The sequence below is a fragment of the Trachemys scripta genome, chromosome 15, assembly GCF_013100865.1.
Source record: "Trachemys scripta elegans isolate TJP31775 chromosome 15, CAS_Tse_1.0, whole genome shotgun sequence".
NCBI classification, from domain to species: Eukaryota; Metazoa; Chordata; order Testudines; family Emydidae; genus Trachemys; species Trachemys scripta.
Window position 1 is genome coordinate 16,608,958 of NC_048312.1, and position 25,176 is coordinate 16,634,133.

Below are 25,176 nucleotides of genomic sequence, written 5' to 3' on the forward strand. Positions count from 1 at the left end.
CATATGTCGCCATGCAGAGAGTAAGGAAGAACTGTTTGCATAAGGGGAAATTCTTCAATTTCATGCTGGAAAAAAATCAGACCCCATCACTGAAAGAAATGCAGGAAAACGGGTCTCTAAATTCACAATATTGTGTGTTGCTTTTCTTCCTGTGTGCGCACAGTGGTCCACGTACATCCGTGCAACAGTACGAAAGGAGAGAGGCTTACCAGTCCTCGTTGAGCTTCTTCAGTCTGACTCTGACAAGGTTGTGAGAGCTGTGTCAATTGCACTGAGGAATCTGTCTATGGATCGTCGCAATAAGGATCTCATAGGTACTTTCTGGGCTTCTCTTACAGGAGTGTGACCCCATAAACACATGGGCACTGTAAAATTGTTTAGGCTTTTGTCAAGTATAGGAGCTGAGGTTTATTCTGCATACAAATCCATTAGCATTATATAGGAGTCTTGCGCACATCCCAAGCGAAGAATTGCCATCTAAAAATTCAGTTTCAGCCCATCCAGTTTCTATACATGCACATGGTGTGATTTAATGGAAATGAACCTTTACTTTGCAGCAGATCTCAAAATAATTTGCAAAAGTATAATGGCTTTTGATTTGATATAATTCCCCTTTGGCCCCCTTTGCTCTGTCAATGAACCCTGCCTCACCTCTCCCACTCTCAGCTGTTTGCCTTCTCCTGTGCTATCCCCTGTATCGAGAAGCCTGGTACCCAAGTCCCCCTTAAAACTCAGCTTCTCTGCAGTGCTCCCCAAAGCTAATCCACATTAGCAAAAATGCACCCGCTACTCATTAAATGAAAGTGGCAGAGGCTGAGCGCCAAGTCAAAGCCTTTGTGTGGGTCTCCCAGTATATTTCCTGGGCGATTTGCCCGATCTGTTTAAACTGTAACCTCACCAAGCAAGGAAATGTGCCGCATACAGAGTACAGATGCTGATGCTTAATCAATACAAATCTCCAATTCTACTTTAATACGCCTACGTTTCATAAAAACCACATCCAGTGTAGAGCTGTAGCTACCAAATAACACACATCTGGGAGTAATGGGCCCAGGACTCCTAGGCTTTTCTTCAGTGCTGCCTAGCGTGAAGGCCAAATGGACATTCTTACCTTTTAGGGGAAGTTTAATAGATGCATTGTTGCATACCTTGCCCCTGCAGACCTCTTACAAGGCTACATTGAGTAAGCGTTGTGTGCATGCATTAGCATTAATAGGTTAGCCTCAGTTTATGAATGCTTGTTTGCCTCAGGCACAGCAAAGTGTGATGTGTTGGCTGTGAAATTCTCAATAAATGTTTCAAACTTTTTTGCCTCTGATACCTGTAGTATTGATTATGCAGAATGAGTTTGCTTTAGATATCCGTTTTCAAACATCTTGAGAAAGTTAATGATAAATGCAGTAAGAAATAGTCTTGAGATTCAAGGAAATTGCATTAGAAAATCTTCAGACTTTGGGAACTTCCTTATATTTTAGCTTTCAGGACAGGAAGCTGTTTCTTGAAATGATTATCAGGTCTGACTAATGGTAGCTCTTCCCCTTATCTAGGTAGTTATGCCATGGGTGAACTGGTAAGAAATTTGCCTAGCAGGCAGCAGAGATCTGCTAAAAACCTGGAAGAGGATACAGTGGTTGCAGTCTTGAATACCATCCATGAAATCATTACTGACAGTTCAGAAAATGCAAGGTCCCTGATCCAGACACAGGGCATTCAGAAGCTGGTAGCTATCAGCAAGTCAAGGTAGGTTTCTTACTATAATAGAAAACAAAGTAAAGCGGGTACTGTCCATGAACCCCACTGTGGTGCTTTGTGATGGTGCCCGGACATCTTGACCTTTCAGATGTGTAACTGAAGCGCTTAAAACATGCAATAAAAACAAATCCTACATCAGTGCCTTTAATGGGTTTAGTTGACTTAAGAGATCAAATCAATAAGATATGTTCTGTCATCTCAGGATATAATCTCTTTGTTTGATATATGCCTTAGCATTATACATGCATTTATCAGACATCATTTGCAGTGAAGCTGAGACCTGTGTTTGCAAAGCAGGAGACCTTTATCCTATGACATTCCATTCCTGAAATGCCAATGATGCAACTTTATTTCTGTTCAGAGGAATGGTTAATGATTTGCAGTGATCATTCTGTCTGAAGGACAGCAGTGATCATTTAAATGATGCTTTTGTACCATGTAGCCCTGTTGAAAAACTGTATCCCGATTGGAGAAGGGCTTCCTTTTGTACTTCAGCCAAGTAGAAATTAGCTCATTCGTAAGTGCCTTTTTAATAAACTGTTGAGAGGCTGGCTGGAGGTTTCTTTAACCTTTGCCTTTTCATCAGTAAGGCCTTGTCTACATAGTGCTTTAGTCCACACCAGAGGGGTATACATTTTAGTTTGTGCTAGCGTATCACTCACTAACTGGCCTGTGTGGACTCCGCTGGCATGCACTAAAAGTGCCCTACTGTGTGTTGTTGTAGTCACAGCAGGGAACTTGGTGTGCACCAGCACGGTCCACGCATCCCTGTTAGTGCGTGACCTGCTAACGCAGACTAAAATTTGCACCCCGCTGGTGCAGACGAAAGCAACATGTAGACAAGCCCTAAGTAAGAGTCAGCCAGAAATCAAGCCACATGAGGCTCTGTATAGCAGACTGGTACTGACTTGGCAAGGAATGAAAGAAAAATGCTTTTCAGGTGATAATTAGCTATGTTCGTTCTTTGATCCTTATTGTCCTACGGAGTGTATTTCAAACCACTGGGTGATTTCAGCTAAATTCAGTTTTTATATACACTCGGACCAAAATTTTGAAAAGTAGCCTCTGGATTTGTTTGGACTCCCCAACTTTAGACATTAAGTTCTTGTTTTCTAGAAGTGTTGAGTATTGATTTCTTTTGGAGTTTTGGGTGCCCAAAACTTCTGCTTTGACCTATATAAATGCCTGTTGAAATCTACTAGGCAAAAGGACAATGTTATCCAACTGGCCTCTGTACCTGCACGCTATGCATATGAAAATCAGACATCTGCATATTTAACTACCTCTTTTGCAGATGTCTCTTGTCTGAGCAAATGTGTGTTTACACATGCAGATAGATGGACCCACATTAACAGAAGCCACTACAGAATTTGGCCCAAATAATGTATTTTTAGAGCTGTCATATATTGCATCGCTTCTTGGGAAATAACAGACCTGCTAGGAAGTTATGGGGTTTAGCATAAAGGGGTCAACATATGAATGAGTTTGCATTCCTAATGTTTGAAGCTCTAATTTTGTCTCTCAAATTAGCCAGTCCCCGAGGGAAACAAAGGCAGCATCTCATGTTCTTCAGATGGTCTGGAGTTACAAAGAGCTACGAAATGTCCTACAGAAGGATGGATGGAACAAATCCCATTTCCAGGTAAAGATGCAGAGTCCTAGTCCAGGTCAGTGATCACAGAAAGCCCCATGAAGGTGTTTTATCCTTCACTCCATGTTCAGGTCCTACTCCCACTAATGACAATGGCAGGCAGACCAAGACCACTAAGTTGGTGTTTTCCAGTGATAAAACAATTACAGTAAAATTATGGTATCATAAATGCAGTTACTGGGTACATATCTAGAAGATCTGTGGGATGTGCCTTCCACATTTTAGGGGTTATTCCACCTTAGATGTACCAAGTCTAATCCATACAAATATACATCAAGGAAAGACTTGGCCCATTTTTATCTGTTGCTGCTCCTTTGGGACACAGTCCATGTAGCATGTTGGGCATCTGACTGTTCTTTATGTGAAGCTGCTACTCCTTGCTCTATCTGAAAAGTAACTGGCTTTCATCGTGGCCTGTAAAGCAGCTACTGGTTTGCCCAACCAGCTGATGAGGGAAGGAGAAATCATCAGCAAAACTTCAGTGAAATCAAAAATACGCAGAATCCCAAATTAGATTCCAGCTGAAGATCAATTTATCAAGAGGGGATGGAGTGTGAACAGGTTTCCATACATTTTTTTTTCAAGTTATTACTTTTTTAAAAAAATTGGTTTTTCTTCTTACTCTGTTTGCAGCAGCTTCTCAGAACATAAGAATGGCCACACTGGGTCAGATCAATGGTCCATCTAGCCCAGTATCCTGTCTTCTGACAGTAGCCAGTGCCAGGTGCTTCAAAGGGAATGAACAGAACAGGGCAATTATCAAGTGATCCATCCCCTGTTGTTCAGTCCCAGCATCCGGAAGTCAGATCCCTTGGGACACCCAGAGCCCGGGGTTGCATCCCTGACTATCTTGGCTAGTAGCCATTGATGGACCTATCTTCCATGAATGTATATAATTATTTTTTGAACCCAGTTATAGTTTTGGTCTTCACAACATCTCCTGGCAATAAGTTCCACAGGTTGATTGTGCGTTGTGTGAAGAAGTACCTCCTTTTGTTTGAAATTAACAGACAGCAGGTTTAAATACATTGGTTGCTCCCTGGTTCTTGTGTTATGTGAAGGGGTAAATAACACTTATTCACTTTCTCCACACCATGTTTGTCTAGATAGACCTCTATCATATCACCCCTTAGTTGTTTCTTTTCAAAGCTGAATAGTCCCAGTCTTTTTAATCTCTCCTTACATGGAAGCTGTTTCATACGCTTCATTATTTTTGTTGCCCTTCTCTGTACCTTTTCTATTTCTATTGCATCTCTTTTGAGATGAGATGATCAGAACTGTGCACAGTATTCAAGGTGTGGGCATACCATTTATTTATGTAGTAGCATTATATTTTTTGTCTTCTTATCTATCCCTTTCCTTATGATTCCTAGCATTGTTAACTTTTTTGACTGCTGCTGTACATTGAGCGGATATTTTCAGAAAACTATCCACAATGACTACAAGATCTTTCTTGAGTGGAAACAACTAATGTAGACCCCTTCCTTTTGTACGTATTGTTGGGATTATGTTTTCCACTGTGCATTACTTTGCATTTGCCAACATTGAATTTCATCTGTCATTTTGTTGTCTAGAGATCCCTTTGTAACTCTTCACAGTCTGCTTTGGACTTAACTACCTTGAGTATCCTTACTCTTCCATTTTGTCTTCTAGTCTGTTTCTGCAGCACCAAAGGGATCCAAAGGTACTTCGGGCAAATCTGGCTATGATGATAGTACTCTGCCACTGGTGGATAAAAGCCAAGGTCTGTTCTGCTCGTTGGTGTGGGCCATAATGATTTTCCTTGTGCTGTTTGCCATGTCTGTGAAGTGTATTTCTCTAATTGGATAAATATCAGTTATTACTTTTTTTTTTATGGTGCCTTTTATCCAAAGATCCTGAAGCAATTGACATTACAGACTGTATAGACAATGATCACTTTCCTTGCATGAAATGTATGATACCCAGTTCAGGATGAAAAGTTCAGTTGAAGCCTGTAGGGAGTATTTTAGATAGGCATGAAGTAACTACCCAGCAGGAATTTAGCCAAGGAGCAGGCTAACTATTGTGGTAAGTGGATGGTATTTTTACTAACCACAAGTCATCAGATCTTGGTGTTATATCTCATGCAAAGAGCATCACCTCTAGCAATGCCCTTGGACATTTGTTCAGTGCTGATTTATTTGACGTACCCTCCATTGAATCACCAGCCCAGTTTCCTGTGTGACTTAGCTTTGCAGTAGAGATATTCTATCCGAGTACTGACCCAGACCCAACTGTGCTTAGTTTGTCAGATTTGACAATAATTGCACCAGTGGTGCCAGGGCACCAGACCATGTTGATTTCCTTAGTCCTTTAATTTTGATCATGATGGAAATGGAAATCAATATTAAAATTACCCTTTTGAGGCCTTTGATTGCCTACTGATTGCTCTTCTCTCTGGGCAAAGAAAGGAACCTCATCCCATCTTGGATGGGTCCAGAGATAAATTCTAGAAAATATAGGTGGTTCAGAGCAGCCACCAAGTATGTGGCGTCCTTCGGATAGAGGAATGTATGTGATTCAGAGCCATGGCACGAGGGAGGTCAGTTGAGCATTCTCTTTGGGGGCCTAACTCAGAACCTTTCTTTGTGAATTATCAGAACCTTAATATTGTTTCATTATAGCCTCTTGTGGCCTCATTATAGTCTCTTGAGTGCAATAAATCATTGTCTCCTCTACTTCCTCCAGCCCTGTGATTAATCCCAGCCTGTTCTGTTTTCATGTCAGTAAGCATGATACAACTAGTTTCAATGCTTCTGTTTTGTAGATAATGAGAAGGCTGGAAGTCGTGATATGATTCCTCTGGATGAACTTGGTCCAGGTAAATGCAGTCCCGGATCAACCCCCTGTCTATTTCAATAGAGCACACTGTCACTCACGAGAAAGTTCAGCGCTTTCTCTGGGAGGTATTCTTTCATGTGGATAAAGCTGACATTTAAAAACAGAACTTTTCCTTCCAAAAAGATCAGTTGTCTGGTGGTTTTTTTTTTTAAATGTGTATACTGCATATATACCAGTATCCCCACTACTTTTTAACCAGATCATGAAAATATACTGAGAGCTTCCTGCATTTTAATCTCTTTGCTTTGAAGTGGCTGCATCCTGGAGTTAAAGATCCAAAAGCCATCAGATTTCAACTATAGTTTTTTTTTAAAAATGGGACACTAATTTTGTGAGCTTTAAATCTACTTGTATATCATATTCTGTCTGAAAACGTTTTTCCTGCTGTTCTTACAGGTTAGCACGAAAAATGACCCTACTTGAAAGAGGCTAGAGGAAAGAAGTACTTTATTGTTCAGTCTGTAATTATTGTCACTGTTTTCCTGAATTCAGTCAGGGAATTAGTCAGCCCTGCTGCATATGTGGATCTTTCACACAAGAGAGGGAAGAGAAACATTTTTTTAAAAATAGGAACACATGACTGTAAAAATCTGCTACGAGTGATAGGAATGGTGCCAGGGTTTTCTGTATGCAAAGTAGAGCTTAACAGCAGGTGGACATGATCAATCCAACAACTTTGAAGTGTTCCTCATTGGCTCAATGGGAATTCTGCATGGGACGAAGAAATAATCCTCCATTCCTCCTTCCATATACAAAACGCAGGCTGTGAGAAAGTAACGACTTCTCCTCGTCTTCTCAGCTCCAGCTGTCCATCAAGGGCATCTCTCAAAAGCCAGGCAGAATGGCTTCATTTTCCCAATACAAGTTATGGGAATGGCTCCCTTTCACCAGACTTCTCTAGAGTCTCTTGTGGGTTTGAGGCCTGCAAGGCAGTGAAGAACAAGATGCTGCAGGCCATAGTACAATCCATGCAATGTGTCTCAATAACACTGGCATTACTGTGTGGTGTACAGTCCATTGAGATAGTGGGCATCAGCTGCCTTGCTCATGGCAACCAGTACTGGACAGAGGGAGGAGATTTCACTAGTACTTGGAAAAACCTCCACCCTGGGGCGGGTGCACCTAATACGGCAAATGCAACCTGCCCACCAGGATCTGCAGTAAGAGAAGATTCCCACGAAGCCCCATGAAATACATAGCCATTCTGCATAAGTAGATGAAGCAGTAAGGACCAAGGATAGATAAACTCTGAAGAGCTGGGTGGTCTGGAGTCTGTTCTTCACATGTAGAATAGCAGCAGCAGGAGGAACTCCTACTTCTGAAGAGAAAAGCAAAGCTGTGTCCATGCAAGACATTCTCTTTCGAAATGCTGCTAGACTCTGTGGCATGGATGTGAGAACATCTTATTCAGGGGCTAGGGCCCTGATGGAGATGAAGGATAATTAAAAGCCTGAGCTGCTGCTTTGTCAGCAACAATTGAAAACATTGCAGGGATTAAGCCCTGTTTCTACTGACCTTCCTCTGGTATGGGAAAAGTCAGGGGGTTTCCTGTTAATAGCCACTTCAGAGGCAAGAGATTCTCAGGATGAAGGCTGCAATGCTGCATCGGAGGCAGTGCTGTATAAAGGGACAGGGCTGAGAGTCAGGAGATAGCGGTTCTGCGCCTGACTCTGCCATTGACTCGCTGTGACTGGTTTGTGCCTCAGTTTTCCTATCTATAAAACAGGGATGAGTCCATAGTTCTGTAAAGTACTTTGAGATTTGAAAGGCACCGCAATCTGGGACAGACCAACTGTTTCCTTTTAGTAAAACAGCATAAACACTGTCAGTGTTGCTGTGGATTTGCCTCCTTTTTTCCAGCTACAAATATTTGTATTTAAATGTCTGTGTATCTGCAAGTTGGATAGTCTGATATCTCACATCTGCACCTGCAGTCAGATTGAGCCACTGCTGAAAATCAAACACAATATTTCCAAAAAGTCAGGATAACAGAAAGATGTTACCTTCCATGATCTCAGCTGACAGCATCCCCCGGCATGAATAAACTGTACATACATAGTTTGCATAAGGGAAGACTGAAATAATTGTGGAAGACAATAACTTAAAGAAGATCACACAATGGGATAGCTATGTACTAACTAGTTCAGCAGTCAAGGGCATAAGATCAGAAGTTCTGTGCCCAGATGACTGTAGTTCAGTATTCAGAGAAAAATATTAATCTAATCAATGCTTCGTTTGTTCTGCAGATTAATACTGATGTGGCTTTATTACAAATACAAATTGATCTTAGGTAGGCAGTTTGACAGAATCTCTCACCTAGGAGAGTCCACTCAGATCTGTTCACCACCTCTAGAAAACAAGGTTCCAAGGTTTGTCAAATTATCTAGATCCCTATTCTTGGAAACTTTTAAATGACCTATAACTGGTCACTGGGACTTCTCTGTATCTCATCACCAATACCTTCAAAGACCAACTCACAGGGAATGCACTAACTCTAGGTAATTGGTTTGCTCCACTAAACTCCAAGAAAATGGATAATGTTAATATTTGACTCTCCGTTCCTCAGGCTCCTCCAGCCAAAGTCCAAATGGCTTATACCTTCCTAAGGCACACTCCAGATTGCTTGTTAATTCCATATAGACTAAATTAAATTTGATCTTTAGAATTAATCTTGAAACATGGAAGGAACTGAGTTTGTTAATTCCACCACAGAGCCATTGCCTTCAGGGCACTGAGATATTACTGTACTGGTACAGCCTCCTTCAGGATAGTTCTCATTTTAATAAGTCTAAGCACAAACTTCCTTTCTCAGTTGCTATCTTGATATATTCCCAACTCAGCATGTGTTTTTTAGCTCCAAACAATCCATTAAAACTGACATGTGTGACACCATTAACAAGGGATCAGTGTTCAACTGACCGACAATACACGCTACAAAATGCCTTTTAGCTCAGATGTAAACCCAAAGACCCTGATCGTTTTTTATCACTTTGATTAAGATTAGGATTCTGAGGGCTGGTGTATTGATTAAACACTAGTTTTTTGCCTACTTAAAATATCCACTTTTTTTCCCATTTGTATATGGTGATATTCTTTACCTCCTGTCCTAAACTGTTGTGAAATGTTAAACACTAAACATGTATCATCTCCATGGCAATTGCATTTCAGTGGTGGGTGAACAGTTCTCTTTATAGTTTACCTGTTTATAAAGTGCTTTGGGATCCTTCTTGATGAAAGGCGCTACACAATGTCAGTGATCTGTTATTTGTAAGTAAATATGATTAAATACATTTTCAAATGTAAAGGGCTGCTTCTGAGTTGACAACCGAGTTTGGGAGAGTTGATTTTCAACCGCCATTGTGCTATCATTTAAATGTATAGCATGTACCCATGACTTTTACTATGAATTGTAAAGTTTTTAGATCAGCATGTGAGTTACTAGGGGTGTGTGTGTGTGTGTGTGTGTGTGTGTGTGTGTGTGTAATTTGAAACTGAATGACTTATTGTACGCTCCCCCAGGAGCCAATGCGGTCTTGGGATGCATTAGGCGAGGTATATCTAGTAGGGATAAGGAAGTGCTGCTTCCGTTGTATAAGGCGCTGGTGAGACCTCATTTGGAGTACTGTGTGCAGTTCTGGTCTCCCATGTTTAAAAAAGATGAACTTAAATTGGAACGGGTGCAGAGAAGGGCCACTAGGATGATCAGAGGAATGGAAAACCTGTCGTATGAAAGGAGACTGGAGGAGCTCGGGTTGTTTAGTCTGACAAAACGAAGGTTGAGGGGGGATATGATTGCTCTCTTTAAATATATCAGAGGGATAAATACAAGGGAGGGAGAGGAATTATTCCAGCTTAGTACTAATGTGGACACGAGAACGAATGGATATAAACTGGCCGTGGGGAAGTTCAGGCTTGAAATTAGACGAAGGTTTCTGACCGTCAGAGGGGTGAAATATTGGAACGGCCTTCCGAGGGAAACGGTGGGGGCGAGGGACCTGTCTGGTTTTAAGATTAAGTTAGACAAGTTTATGGAGGGAATGGTTTAATGGTAAAACATATTAGCTGAGGAATACCAAGCAATGGTAGGTAAACAGTATAATGGCTAACAAGGGTCAGGCTAGAGACTCTTGCCTATATGCTCGGGGTATTACTGATCGCCATATTTGGGGTCGGGAAGGAATTTTCCTCCAGGGTAGATTGGCTGAGGCCCTGGAGGTTTTTCGCCTTTCTCCGCAGCATGGGGCAGGGATCTCTAGCAGGAGGGTTCTCTGCTAATTGAAGTCACTAAGACACAGGATTTGGGGACTTCATCAGCAGAGTCAAGGAAAGGGTAGGGATGGTTTTGTGGCCTGCAGCATGCAGGGGGTCAGACCAGATGATCATAATGGTCCCTTCTGACCTTAAAGTCTATGAGTCTGAGGAGTGTTGGCTAGGTGGATGGTTGGAATTTTTTGTTCTAACTGGCACAAGCAGGGATGCTAGTTATTGTAACTGTCAGCAGAGAACTGACAGTATAGCAGTGGTTTTCAAGGTTTAAGTTATGCACCACATAAATCAAATGTACTCGATACATTGCCTTAATCATTATAATTAGTGTAGTTATGGATTATCTTTTTATACGATATTGATCTTAATTAAACATATGGACCATCTCAAATACCTGGTCATTCTGCGAGGCTTCTGCATATGTTGATTTACTGAGCCAATATCTTTTTATAAATTAACTGGATTGCAGCCTGTGTACCCTATTTTGAGAACTGCTGCCCCATAGACTGTTTGCCAAGAGTCACTCCATTTACAAAGCTTTTCGTGCTGCAGCTTAAAATGGCTCACTTTTTATTTCACCAGTAGCCCACAAAAATGACATCTGGAGTGACTGATAGATTTTAGAGGGCCTATTGAATGCAAGCAATAAACCAAGACATGAGGCATTCTGACGTTTTATGTAAAATCTTTTTGGAGAGTACAGTTTGACAGGAAGTAGAACCTGTAATGATCCTTTAATTACATGGAGAGATACAAAGCTTATTAAGAACCATAAATTTGACTGTCACTTAGCCCAGATTACAAAGCTGTCAAAGCAGGCAGGAGAATATATTTGTCCCTGATAATGAGGGAAACTTGATGCACCAGAGAAATAAATTAATATTTGTAACCTCTGACAATGAATCGTAGTTTCTGAAATAATTACAGCATTTCTTCATAAAGCCCCTCCACCCCCTTCTTTCCAGTTTACTCCTGTATTCACAGTGCTTTTCAACTGTCAGGGAGAAAAATCCCCCACCGGTGCCATTTCAAAATGAGAGGCAGGTCCAGCACAGCAGGGTTTGCATCGAGAGCTCACAAAACTCTACAGGCTGCTTTTCTTATCATTCCAAAGGGGACGTCTCCAATATTGTCGTGTCCTACTTGTAGTCAAGTTCAGAAGGAGTGGGAATTTGTTGCATGCCACTCCGAGAAGGAACCCAGCCAATTAATCAGGCTGTTAAACTCAGAACACAAGATTTCAGCTGGATTTGGAGCTCATTAGCCACAGGGTGTGAAGTAACAGCTTGCTGCTTTCCTTGGACAGACTACTACTACACTGCAGCCGGCCCGAATGGAAACTGTGCTGCTTGTTAATGAGATACCAGCATTTGACACGGAGGTGGTGGTATAAAAGGAGTTATTTTTAAAAAGAAAGGTGGTTAAAAAATAAAATGGCTGAGCATCAGCCCAGGAGGAAGGCACATCCCTATGTCTTTGGTTTAATGCTCTCTCTGTCTCTGTCTGTCTCTAGTTCTTTGACTATGGAAAACAGCCAAATGTACCATGGTTTTGCTGCTGCCTGATTGTCATGTCATTCCTTCACAGATGGGTACTCCACCATCGATCACCGGGACAAAGAGCGCAAATACAAGACCAATGACAATATAGGGGATGCATCGGAAAAAGAGCCTTTAAAAGTAAGCTTCCAGCTATTCCAAAGGCTGCTTAATGTCATTACAGAATGGGACATCCAGTGTCAGGCAGCAAGGAACGTGTGTCGCGAGTACTCAGCAGGGGCTTGCAAATGGTTCGCTATAAAGGCACCATTTCGTAAGTGAGCACTCGTTAGCCTTAAATGGAAGCAAATGCTGCTTTCTAATAAGGGAGCAACTGCAGGGGAGGGTTTTATAAGCTGAGATGTGCTCACGTCCCTGTAGGTAAATAACGGTTTTACAAAAGAACGTGTTTGCTTTATCACTTTCAGCTCCTCCATCTAGATATATTCCCCAGCCCTAAAATGTACAGCTCCGCAGGAGACTTTGTTCTGAGAATAGTCCCATCGAACAGTTACTTCCCACCATGGAAACCATAAAGGGAGTGTAGCTGAAAGCCTGTGTGTCTTTGTAAAGCAGTGTGGTGTATATAGCTCCCAGCCCTCGCTCAGACTCTCCTGCACATGGACTCTGTATATGGGTCAGTCTCTCTTACACGGAGCCTTCTTTACAATGAATTCCAACTCTCTTCTTCCACGCAGTTTTCTTCCTGAAAAGTCAGACTTGAATCTCCCACTTCCATTGTGGGCTATTGAGTTTACCAGAACAGGCTGCATGCAAGTAATTGACTCTAAATTTTTCTTACATTCACGCACAATTTTAAGTTAGTTTTTATAAGCAGTTGCTTTATGCTTCCAGCAGTGCAGTGGCACATGGGATTCCTCCCTACCTCGCAAAACGCCCGCATACTCTCCTGTGTGTCCGCACTGGGAAAAACCAGACAATGAAACAAGAGTTTGTGACAGAAAACATTGCTGCTAGTGTTGGGAACCTCCGTGCTAGGGAGCCCTGAGCATCTGTGGTGAAATCTCCTCAGTGTTTTGTGGAAGATCCAGATGCTCCAGGGTAAATGGCCGAGCAGTTGAAAAGGAAAGACTTTCCAGTCAGTACAAGGCCCTGAGCAAAGGCATGCAGAAAATCTTTCCACAGACTGAGCCAGTAGTACGCCTGCCTGGTGATGATGGTCTGTCTATATTAACGTGTGGACTCAAACACTCACCATCAGGATTGAGCATAGCTACCCCTCCTCTCTGTTAAAGGTAGAGGCCAGCCACAGTCCGCACTTTAATTGTTCAGACACAAATAGTTTTTTTCCTTTTTCATTCAAAGGCTATTTAAAACCTTCACCTGGTCAGAAGCTTCTCGTCTAGCAACCTCATTAATATAAGCCATTGTCTTGTGATATCCTTCCAGTGCCGAACCCACCCTGCAAGCTTGCTGTTATTAGCCGGCCTGAATGAGTAGGAGTCTCACGTCATGTGGCTGCAGCGTGACTGAAACACTGACCTCTGGGTTAGCCCAGCCTCTGATCTTACTTTAATATGACCTTCCATTATCCAGTACTGTAAATGGGTGAAGATTATGGCTGTACAGGGATTAGGAGACCTCAGTGACCCTTAAAGCTGTACTGCAAGGGAACAGCCACTGTCGTTTAAAACTAGCTGCCCTATTTAGTCTGTGTACAATCCATTTCTAAACTTGCACCCATTGTGCTATATATAATGGGAATCACCTTTTAGTGTGAACATGTGGAATGCTAATGGCATTTATGCTTTACAGTCACTAGTAAAGATGGAAAGGAAACAAAATCTTTGGTTGCTTTCACCTTTGCCTTTGGAAGTGGTCGCTGCTTCCTTCATTTGTTTGTCATCTCTGTCCTTTCCTGTTTTACTGTGTAGTAGCCCTGATCAAACTGGGAAATTTCTATCTTAAGTGCTTTGGAGCAATTCACTTCGTATTATTCATGGTTCTGTTTTAGGGTAAATTGCCAAAGTGCTACACAAAGATTGAGCCACAAGGCTCTGGATTGCCACTGATGGGAATCGGGTGTCTAAATCCCAGTTACCCGCTTTGGAAATACCATTTGATTGACACAGATGTTGTTCTGATATGGAAACAGATGGCCCAGCCTGAACCAGAGGTTAATGGTATAAGCTTTCCAATCCACCCAGCCACAATCTTAGTGTACACGGCAGGATTCTGAGGAGGAGGGTGAACTAGGGGAGATGGCTGCAAAGATTAGGATGCTGTTCTGCAGGAATGACAGAAAATGCTTCTTCCAGAGGAAAGGGGGATAGGGTGGGAGGAGAGAGGATTAGCAAGTGCTTATTACTTTTACCATGTGACACATACAGGTAGCCAAATACAGCCCACAGAGCTGTACAATGCAGCCCCAGGCCACCTTTATCTTTCCTAAGGTTGAGGTGCAACCCACCGAAGCAAGTGGTGGTTCCTTTGTGCAATGCTTTGGCTTGATCGGAGCAGAAATTACTTGCTTTAAGACGGAGCATTGGGACCTGTCTCTTCCTCAGTCTGTGCTTCCTCCCTGCTGAAGATGGAGGGCAGCCCAAATACAGTCTGATTTAGGAACCTGAGGGCAACACCTCAGTGGCATGTCATGTTGTTGAAGCAGCCCTTAGTTGGGCAAAGTCTAGATGCCCCTTGCACTACCCCATCCAAGAGAAACGTGTGTGCTGATTTCTAGCTGGTGAACAATCCAATAACCGTGGCTCACAGGCTGTATGAGTGGCTAGGAATAATGATTGCAATGAAGTGAAGTGCTGCCGCGAACGCTTCTGTCAGTGCCTGGAATAGCTCATGCCTTTGCCAATTTTGTTTCTTTCTCTCTCTCTCTCCACTAATTCCCCCCTTGCAATCCTTTGAGCTGACTGATTTGTATGTTTGTGTTTGATTAATCCGCTCTGTTTTCCTTTAACTCCTCACCCTGTTTGCTGCAGAATGACACAAATAGGAAAAACATTAACAGGAGTAACAGGGCTTCGGTGAATCTGGTGGATGCCCGTGACATTAAACCCCAGCCTGTTGACTCCTGGGTCTAATTTGCATGCATGGTAGGTCCTTTTAATGGTAATTGGTGCTAGTGATTACCTTGTCTCATTTTGCATGATCTGTATCGCTGCAGAATCTTTCCAAGGCTAATGGCTAACTGGTTCCTTTTAGGCAAATGAAAATGCATTGGAAAAGGGATGTTTATTTTGCACACTGTATCTTTAATGAAAAACAATAAACCACTGCTGTTTGATTTAAATAATAACCTGTCAAATAACCAGACAGCGCATTAATATCCTGACCGATGGTCTGTCAGCTGAAATGTGAAGGATCTCTGCTATTAGGCCCTGGGAATTAAACTGAATATAGTTTTTCCTGACTGATCTCAAATGTTTACAGCCATTTCTCTCCTTCCCCCGCCTCTCCGACTCATTACCAGGTTTAGCCTGAGCCCTCAGGAAAAGTACATCCTGACAATTCATGGATCTCCCCTGAGGCTCCCAAGAATTCCATGGTCCTGTCCCCCAAGGGAAAGCTGGTGACCACACACACGATTAAATTTCAAGGGGGGAGAACAGCAATCATTTAAACATGGAGCCACAAGTCCCACCTCCTGCTCCTTCTTCTCTGCAGTTCAAGGCTTTTTTTGGTCCCCTTCTTGTTCTCTACCTTCCCTATGTGCCAAGCTCCTTAAAACTGTGCCAGCTTTTACCACTCCTGCTGTCACTAATCTGCCTCCTGCTGCCCAGTCTGTTATCCATGTTACACCTCCTGGCAGCCCGTCAGATGCCGCATTGTGTGTAGTACAGACTGTGTGGCTGGCTGTGGACTAAAATAATATCTTTAGTAATCATGAGGGTTGCACTACACAGCTTCTCCTTACCCAGTCCCTGAAGGCCTTATTTCCAGAGATGGTGAGCACCCATGACTCCCATTGCTCAGCACTGCAGAACATCGGTCCTTTTCTCTACATGGAAATCACATTAATCAGTGAGACGGAAACTCAAGTCATGAGGGCGAGTGCAGCACAATAGTAGGGATCAGAGTTCATGACTCATTCTTGTTTCCTTGATGGGAAGGGCTGGAACCGTCTAGTCACTGCAGCCTATAACAGACCCGTATAAGGTCTTTCTCCAGCTAGGTTGACAATTCTCCCAGACCTGAAGAAGAGCTCCGTGTAGCTCGACAGCTTGTCTCTCTCACCAACAGAAGTTGGTGCAATAAAAGATATTGCCTCACCCAAGTTGTCTCCCTAGTTCTCCCAGTACCTACTCAGTCTTTGGCTAATAACCGTCCCTCTTCTGGTCTTAAACCGCTGACAGGCTGTAGAGCCAGCACTGCCACTGTCTGTCCTGTGCCTGTGTTGGCGACAAATGGGTCTGTCAGTCTGGCACCTTTCCCTGGCTTTATGCTGACTTCTAGAAGAAGTACTTCTTTAAAGAATTAAAATTTCTGATTGGCTGCTTTGCTGACCTCCTCTGGGTGCTGGTTTCAAAGAGCAATTCCTCCATCTCCTGAGAAAACCTGGAAGACTTGCCCTGTCGTCACACAAATTCCCGATGGTAACAGACTAAATAAAGCATTGGGGATGGGGGGAGGGAGGGAGGAAGGTAGGTGTAGGAGGTGAATTTGCAGGGCTTTGGAGACCTCCAGGAGAATGTTTTTTAAAATCACACGTGAAGCTGGTAGAGTAACTTTGCAACATAAACAGCCCCGGTGATGCTGCACTTCTCAGCTCTTTGCATTCTCCTGGCAACTCTTGGCAAGTAACTTTAAACCTGAAACCTTCCAAGGTCTCAAATTTAGATTCACTTTATTACTTTTCTAAGACCTTAAAATGATGGGGAAGGAAAAGCTCTTATTTCTCCTTAAATGTGTGTTGGGGCATTAAATGCATATGGCCGTGAGCAGTGGTAGCATCAGCAGACCCTTTGCCACTGCAGCTCTGCGCCTCACTCTTTATCTGCAGCGCTCTTACTGTTCCAGTCCTGAGTCGTGCTGGATGAGAGAACACCAACTGGGTGATTTAATGATGCAGACCCACAGGTGACTGGGATATAACCAGCAGATTCCTGCTCACTTGATTGAAGAGTTGAATCCAGCTCTCAAAAAGTGAAAAGTTAGAGCACAAAAGCCACTAGACTTCCTGGTGCCCCCTTAGGACAATGCTTTCAGTCTGGCGCATTAGGAATCAGAGGCCTGACCCTGAAGTCCTTCCTTAAGAGAAATTCTCATTGAAAGCAAGTTGGAAGTCTCTCCAGAGTACGGGGAGCAAGGTCAGACACAGTTCATGGGGTTCGCACATCTGAATCCCCTGGGCACTGCCCTGAAAATTCACCCCATCCAACTACTACACATGTGAAACCCTGGGGGCTCTGCTGTTGCCATAGATTATTTATTATTTGTATTGTGGTAGTACTCCAACCAAGAGCAGAACCCCACGGTGCTAGGTACAGTAGGAAGTCGTGGTCCCTGCCCCAGAAGATTGAGATTTAAAGCTTTGACAGCACACAGTAGTCCCACATTTGTCCAGTGATCCTTGGGAGTGGAGGAGGCATCGAGAGAGGGTGAAGGTGCCTTTTTAAACGTAGGGTGAATTTTTGGTGTTGTTTGTTGCTAATTTCTGTCCTTAAAGGAACTATGACATTGGGGGTGGGGGAGGGGGATGGACACTTGCAGCGGTCCTGCTACCTGAGCTCATACTGTATGTGCTGGAGATCAACACAGGTGATTATTTCATCTATTAATCAGTTATGGCTTTATTTTCCAGGGCTAGAGTCCAACTACTTCTTTTTTTTTTTTTTTTTTTTTTTTTTACTGAGGGGGAAAAAACAAATTTCAACCAACACAGAGGATCTCATTAATCACCACTGCCATTCAGATTCGGAGGGCGCTGCATCAGTGAACAGTCTGCAGATTCTAGGAGGGTGTGGGGAGAAAACAGACAACTGCCATCAGCCAACCCCCGGAGCACCATGCCTTACAGCAAGACAGTTTGCTTTTTAAAACTCAATGACATTCCCACCAGACACAGCCACCTCCCTCCCCGCTCAAAGAAGAAAGAATCCAAGCTTACATCTAACTGGTTAGGTTCTTAGATGACTCTTAAATGAGGATGGTGCCAAGGATGAGAAGAGAAGGTCACGTGGTGGGAAAGAGGACAGCTTTGCAAGTGAAAGAGGAACTGCAGAATATTTGAAATATATCTTAGGTATAGTCGTGAGGAAACTAGCACTTTTCATTTGTTTTTGGTTTTTTGGGTTTTGTTTTGAACTGTGAATTTAATTTTTAAAAGATTTTTATATTAGGGAGTTTGGTTTTTTTGGTTTTGAGCTTTTATTTGTTTTGGGGGGTTTTTTTGTTTGTTTTTTTTCCACAAGAAATGCAGGAATGTTGAGTGGGTTTGTTGGATTTTAATGAAAGGAGAGAAACTATTTACGCTGGTTGAACGAACTGGAACGTAGACCGCGAAGTTGATGCGAGCTGTATAATCTGCTATTAGAGTAAGCGACATCACACTGTGCTATATTATCATTATATTCTGGTGTAAAATACTTCTGCCTTTTGACTTCTGTAATGGTTCTATTTTTACTTCCACATATGTAAACAGTTTGTTGAAGATTTCACTGTCCCAATTCAGAAATCTGTGCTGAGAAATGGAGTTGGCTGTCTTTTTTTTATTTTTGTTGCTCATGATGATTGCTGTGAAGGAGTTGCTTTCCCCCACCCCCAGTGTTGATGTTGGGTTAATGGTTATTTAATCTTTAACATAATTTTATTTCCCATAGCTGTTAACACATAGGGGAAGAATGGAAGCTTCCTCATTAGGGAGTTCCCATTAGAACATACTGTAATCTTCAGAGGGGTCAGCCCCTTGTATTTTTGATGATAGACTCAGTTGTTATTGGATCCATGCCTGTTTTGGGCTGTCGAGCCTGATGAAAAGTGCTACAAAGGGAACTGATATATTTTTTAAAGAAATCATCATCCTGGTTTTGTTGTGTTGCTTTTTGTTTTTTGTTTTGAGGTTGCACACTTAAGTAAGGGTCAAATTCAGCCGCTTGCTGAGGGTCTACTCAAAGCCACCTGGTAGGCCGTAGGCAGACTCTCTGCACAAGGGTGAATTTTTGCCCCCCACGGTCACATTTTACACATACGCTATCTGATGATGCTATGTATTAAATGGAAATCACTGATTTCCTTCGGGTTTTGATCCAATGAGGGAGAAGGATGAAAACAAGACTCAAATCTCTCTCCTAGCATTGGATGGATGCCTTTTACTTACTTTGTTTAGTTACCATTGTCATTTGGTTGCCATGTTTACACCTACAAGTTCTTAAATACAGTGTGATTGGAAAGCACATTTTTGAATCAAGCAAACTTAATTTTGGGATTTCAGTGCCTGCCGTTTCCTTTGTAATTTAAAAATAAAAAACCCACAACAAAAAACAAAATATTACTGTAATAGTAAACGTCTAATTTTTTGTACAAAATTAAAAAACTAAAAAAAAGCAAGCATCAAGAGCTTTGTATCTTCTTGAGTATAATAAAATTTGACAAATACATATATATAAATAAATATATATATATATATATATATATATATGCGCATATAGTTGTGCAGAGGATAGGTTGCCAAAATGGTGTGAAGTAGTATGCAGGAGGACTATTGATTCAGGGAAAGACTGATGCCCAAGCTACACACACTAACTTGCTCCCCCTTCCCATCTCACGCACAGAGGGGTTACATCTGGGTCCTAAGAAAGGTGATGTTGCTGGGAGCAAAGTAAGATTACAGTCATTGGTTATGTTTACCCTTGTGAGAGAGTCCTGTGAGGTCAAAGACGCTTAGCTGGTTGAGGGAGGCAAAGACAGATCCATCTACGACCATTTGGATTCTGATGGGCGGGGAGTTCTTTCTTCATGTAGATGTAAACCATAGAGAGTGAAACCAGACACATAGTTTTACTGTATATTCTAACAATGGTGCTCTTTTCATACTTGTTCTACCAATAAGTGGAGACCCTTTTAACCAGGCTGTTACACAGAAGAGTTTTATACTGCTTTGGTTTCTGTACCTTGTGTGTTCTTTTTGTATATGAAAGGATTTAAAAAAAAAAAAAAACTTGCTTCAGCAATTAGCAATGGAATCTTCTTTGTAACCTATTAGAAGTACATAAGGAAAGGTCCCAAGAGACTCTGGCATCAATCTGTCCCTGGTTATTTTTATCAAAGTATTGTATTTACCAAAGGAGTCTCAGCAAAAGATTACTGCAAATAACTAGCCAAATGTTGCAAGGCTTTTCTGCTAAGTCTTTGCGATGTAGTTATTCTACAAATATTCCAAAGCCAAGGAGAGGTTAGGAGGGAGAATGGCAAAAGGGGAAGGCTGTAGGAAACTCCCTGGGGAGAGGAGACAGGGCAATAAACTTAAATGATCTCCTATCTAGAGAGAGACCCCAACAAAAACCTAGATCTAAACACCCATGGTATAGGGATGTTCAAAATCTGGATCAGAATCCAGATTGGGCAAATGGCCTCTCTATAATGGTGCGAACCAAAAACACAGGGGTGTTTGAGAAGCAGATCGTGTTTTATATTCTAAGCAGAAACCATCCTACCCCATTAGAAGGAATGGAACTGGATGCTTGGAATAATTTGTGGCTGATTGTTCTTTTTCCTTGTTTCCTGCTTAGTCTTTTTGTGACTGCTTTGTTTGCAAGGCTTCTTGCTAATGAGTAGAAGACACCTCACCTCCCCCCAGTTAATAGTATGCAGTGTTTATACCAAGAGGCAAAATATCAGGACTGTTAACAGGAGCAGTTGGGCTCTGACCACACTCACCACAATGAAGATGTACTCAGAGTATGTAGCAATAACAAGAATTTAATCCTGTACATTTCATTGCTTTTCTTCTGCTCCTCTCCTGCAAGCCTTTCCCTGGACATTGAGCAGAGAGAGGGATCCCAAGGCTGACTTAGACATGAGAATGGCCTCCAGTGTTGGCAGCACCTCCCACCAGCCATAGACCAAATTAGGAAACTCTCTACTTTAAAATGACACGGCTGATCAATCCTAGCATCACATTTAATCAAGCGGCAGGGAAAGCATGTTGCAGAGGGTGGGCTCACTTGTGAGAGGCACACTCTTACAGAAATGTATTGGTGCAGGGCCGATGTATGGTAGCTATACTGTATGAGGTTCCATATGAGGAGAGATTAGAGGCTAGGACTTTTCAGCTTGGACAAGAGGAGACTAAGGGGGGATATGATGGAGGTATATAAAATCATGAGTGGTGTGGAGAAAGTGAATAAGGAAAAGTTATTTATTTTTTCCCGTAATAAAAGAACTAGGGGCCACCAAATGAAATTAATGGGCAGCAGGTTTAAAACAAATAAAAGGAAGTTCTTCACACAGTGCACCGTCAACCTGTGGAGCTCCTTGCCTGAGAAGGTTGTGAAGGCTAGGAGTATAACAGGGTTTAAAAGAGAAATAGATAAATTCATGCAGGTTAAGTCCATTAATGGCTATTAGCCAGGATGGGTAAGGAATGGTGTCCCAAGCCTCTGGTTGTCCGAAGGTGGAGATGGATGGCAGGAGAGAGATCACTTGATCATTGCCTGTTAGGTTCACTCCCTCTGGGGCACCTGGCATTGGCCACTGTCGGTAGACAGGATACTGGGCTGGATGGACCTTTGGTCTCACCCAGTACGGCCATTCGTATGTTCTATAGCTAGTTGATAACCTACTGGGTCCTTTCACCTCCCCTGCCAATCCCTCCCCCCTACAACCCACCTGTTGCTTCCCAACTATGTATGGGCTTAATTTGAGAAGATAGGGACTGTGAATGAAGGAAGCACTAGGCATTTTAGTAGGGTTCGAATGCAGAGGTGGGAAAGCAATAGTGTGTGAGAGAAAATCAGCCTGAAGTGAAGCAGCTCCAGGTCTCAGTTCAGTCAGGTCTCAGGATTAAGCATGCAACCTCCTCCCTGCTGTTTGCTCCAGATACCTGCACCATGACAGCCAGAGATCAGGCCCACATAGGAGCAAGGGCTAGAAAAAACACACCAGAGTTTCTAGTGTGTCCTTGTGGAGGAAGCTAGCAGGACAGTGGGTGCAGGCTTCCTGTCGACAGGGAGGAGGAAGGAACCGCTGTTGCCTCAGCTAGGGGGCTGTGATAAATGGGGGATAGTTTGATTCCCTCAGGGACTCAAGTTATCCCACAGAGCTCTGTCCCTGGAAGCAGCCGTAGCGCAGCCCCTGGCACTATGTTGTGACCACTGAAGAAAACAAGCGCTGACTTTGCTGGGGCTGGCATGACTCAGGAGCCCCCTGTGACTGTAGGTTTGGCTGCTGTGAGTTGGAGTAATAGCTGTAACAAGTCAATAGGTTCCTATAGATACCTATGGTGGGCCAGGCTGTGCTCAGTGCACGATTCTGGGAGGGGTGGGGAAATATGGGGCTCCAAGCTAAGCCACCTTTCTGCTCTCCTGATTATGGAGCTGGCCAAGTGCCAGTTCGCCCCTCTACATAACTTGGAGGGGCCCAAAGACTAGTGGCTGAACTGGTGACCCACTGATGGGTTTGCCAGCTGTAGATTCCTGGAGTTTGGTGTGCTCTGGCCACCTCTAGCTTTGTTCTCAGGAATGCCCCCTACAGAGGGGAGAGTGAATGGCACAGAGCCAGCAGCACCCTTCTTTACCACCTAGGGATTCCTCCTACAGCTCTCAGAGCAGCACTGTCTCCAAAACATCATGAATGGGTTTGGGGACAGGAACTGGCCCAGGATAGAGAGAGAGAGAGAGGAAGCAGTGGTTTGCAAGTGTGGTTCCACCAGTCCAGTAAGCTCTTGCCAATACTGATGAGAATTGGTGACGCATGGCCTGCTAAATACAGTGCTTGTGATATGTAAAGCACTTTTTCACCTGGGTGCAACTCCCAGAACATTAGGATGGTGAGTGTTGCAATTTTGTCACTTACCTGTGGCTTATTGTGCGGTTTAGGCTTGATTACCAAGGGGGACAGGTGCATTATAAGTCCCTAGACAGCGGAGGCCAAAGGCCATAATAATGAGATTGATTTTATTACTTCCTGCTCTGACACTCCTCATGGCCTCACTCTTTCTTTGAAAACCATAATGTGCTAATAGCTTCAGCCCATGCTTTTGTGCTGTTGGGGTTGGGTGTATCTCTCTCCCCCCTCCTCCCATACTTTCGAAGGTGTTTATAGAGGGATAGTTTCTGGCAAAGTCTCTTCACTGTTCTGCTCCTAAAACGCTGATGTTTCCTTACCTTTCACAGAAAGGTTTCCCTCTGATTATTGGTACAGTAACTAGTCTAGTGCATTAAGGGACAGTATTAGAAACTTTTTTTTCCTGTCTTAAATTTACATTGGGGTAGAATGTTCAGAAACGCGATGAGTGATGAGGAGGAAAGAGCATATGCTGCAAAACCTGCCAATCCAGTTGAGGATATAATTGTTCAGCAAAACAAAAACATAACTAGACTAAGAAGCTTACTGGTAATTAGTAGCTAATGTGTTTGTAACTATCATGTGCCTTAAAATTTTCATGGTAGGAAAATAAACAAACAAAAAAAATCACCAATGTGTTTTCTGTAATACTACTCGACATTATCACTGTAGTTTAGACTGGTGGGGTTTTGCATTGTATTTACACTGTACTATAAACTGGAACACTTAGAATGGTTTTATTTTAAGAGTAAGACGGGGGGAATAAAAGGTGAATTATGCTTTCATAGAACAAATGTTACCATAACAGAATGTATTATTATAGGAATTTTCCATAACACCGATAAATAGAATGCTTGTTAGAAACCAGGTATGTAGGATAACAGTTTGGTGTGTTTTCAATAAACCATGCCTGGAAAGAACATGTGTGCCATTGGTTATTTGTATTTGTTACATCAGATGTCCTAAATATTCTCTGCCACATAACATCATTCAGCCAGGGTACAGAATAGCGGGACCCAAGCGCAGGCCAGCAGTGTGCTGCGAAAAAGCCTCTGGTAATGAAAGTGATTGGCGTATGCTTTAATGTACTGCAGCTGGAAACAGTAATTCCGTGGCTTATGTCAGCGTAGCAGAAAGCCATATAATGACTTTGGAGTGTAGATCATGGTTTTATTAAGACACAAGGGTGTTTCTGGGGTGGGGGTGGGGGGCAGACATCTGTATGGGTCTGTTCAAAGGACTGCACATTTGGATTGACAGCAGGGCTTTACCATGTGTGAGGTCACTGACCTTTCACCACGCTTGCTAATAAAATATTTTAGTACACCATGTCACATGGCTGTTAAGTGTGTGTGTTTGTGTGTGTGGTTTAAAAAAAAAAAATCAGAGATCCCAGGAATTGACTGGCACTAAATGCAAGCTTTGGGTAAGATGTGAGAGACTTCTCTCTTGCGCTTTTCTTTTTTACATGCTTTTAGGGAATATTAGATCATTTAGTTTTACTGCTGTGTGGAAGGGAGACCCACCCAGAAGCTGAGGAGACAACTTCCCAGTACATGACATGGCCAATTGCTGATAGATCTGTTGTGTTAATTTTGATGGAATAGCTGGGCCCAGGCAATCAAAGGTGTTAACGTGATCCTATCACTGTACAACTCTAAAGAGTTAAACATGGTTCAAGGTTTTAAATATAGAGACCTCAACCTGCTTAGTCTCATCACCATTAAACATTTTATAAAGAGAAAGAGAGAGAGAGCCAGTCAAAGCATTTCAATTGTAAAGTGTAGTAAGGCTTTCATTTTACAATATTTCTCATTCCCTTTTCCTTCAGTAGTAGAAAGTTTTTATAGGGAACCCCCAAACGTGCCCCATTTGACAGTCTTTTCGATCATGATAACTGTTCTTTTTGGGGAACAGAGAAGTTAGTTGAGCTGGTCTGTACTGCTGACAAAGTCCAGTCCCATTCTCTTCAAGATCAAACAAGACAAATGGACACAAAAAATGACAGCAAAGAACAACCAGGGTAGAAAATGCAGTTTCTGTCTCTGGTGCTGACTCACTTGCAACTTCCTTCCTGAAGCAACTGAGTACCGTACATGGTTTTATCAGCCACCGGCAAGACCTAGCAAA

The 25,176-nt window shown here is 42.7% G+C and overlaps 1 protein-coding gene across 7 annotated transcripts in view; it reads left to right on the plus strand.

The window, feature by feature from the left end:
- ARVCF (ARVCF delta catenin family member) overlaps positions 1 to 19,524 on the plus strand; it is a 428,382-nt gene extending 408,858 nt beyond the window's left edge. For 3 of the 7 annotated variants that reach the window (XM_034791689.1, XM_034791685.1, XM_034791688.1), the window contains 7 exons: positions 164 to 314; positions 1,548 to 1,740; positions 3,283 to 3,394; positions 5,057 to 5,147; positions 6,192 to 6,245; positions 12,119 to 12,210; positions 15,024 to 16,662. In XM_034791689.1, the coding sequence (XP_034647580.1) occupies positions 164 to 314; positions 1,548 to 1,740; positions 3,283 to 3,394; positions 5,057 to 5,147; positions 6,192 to 6,245; positions 12,119 to 12,210; positions 15,024 to 15,125 (795 nt within the window). In that variant the 3' untranslated portion in view covers positions 15,126 to 16,662. Of the gene's footprint in view, positions 1 to 163; positions 315 to 1,547; positions 1,741 to 3,282; positions 3,395 to 5,056; positions 5,148 to 6,191; positions 6,246 to 12,118; positions 12,211 to 15,023; positions 16,663 to 17,845 lie in introns of those variants that run through there. The other 4 variants (XM_034791684.1, XM_034791683.1, XM_034791686.1 and 1 more) reach the window with 4 other exon arrangements.
- The last annotated feature ends 5,652 nt before the right edge of the window (positions 19,525 to 25,176 follow it).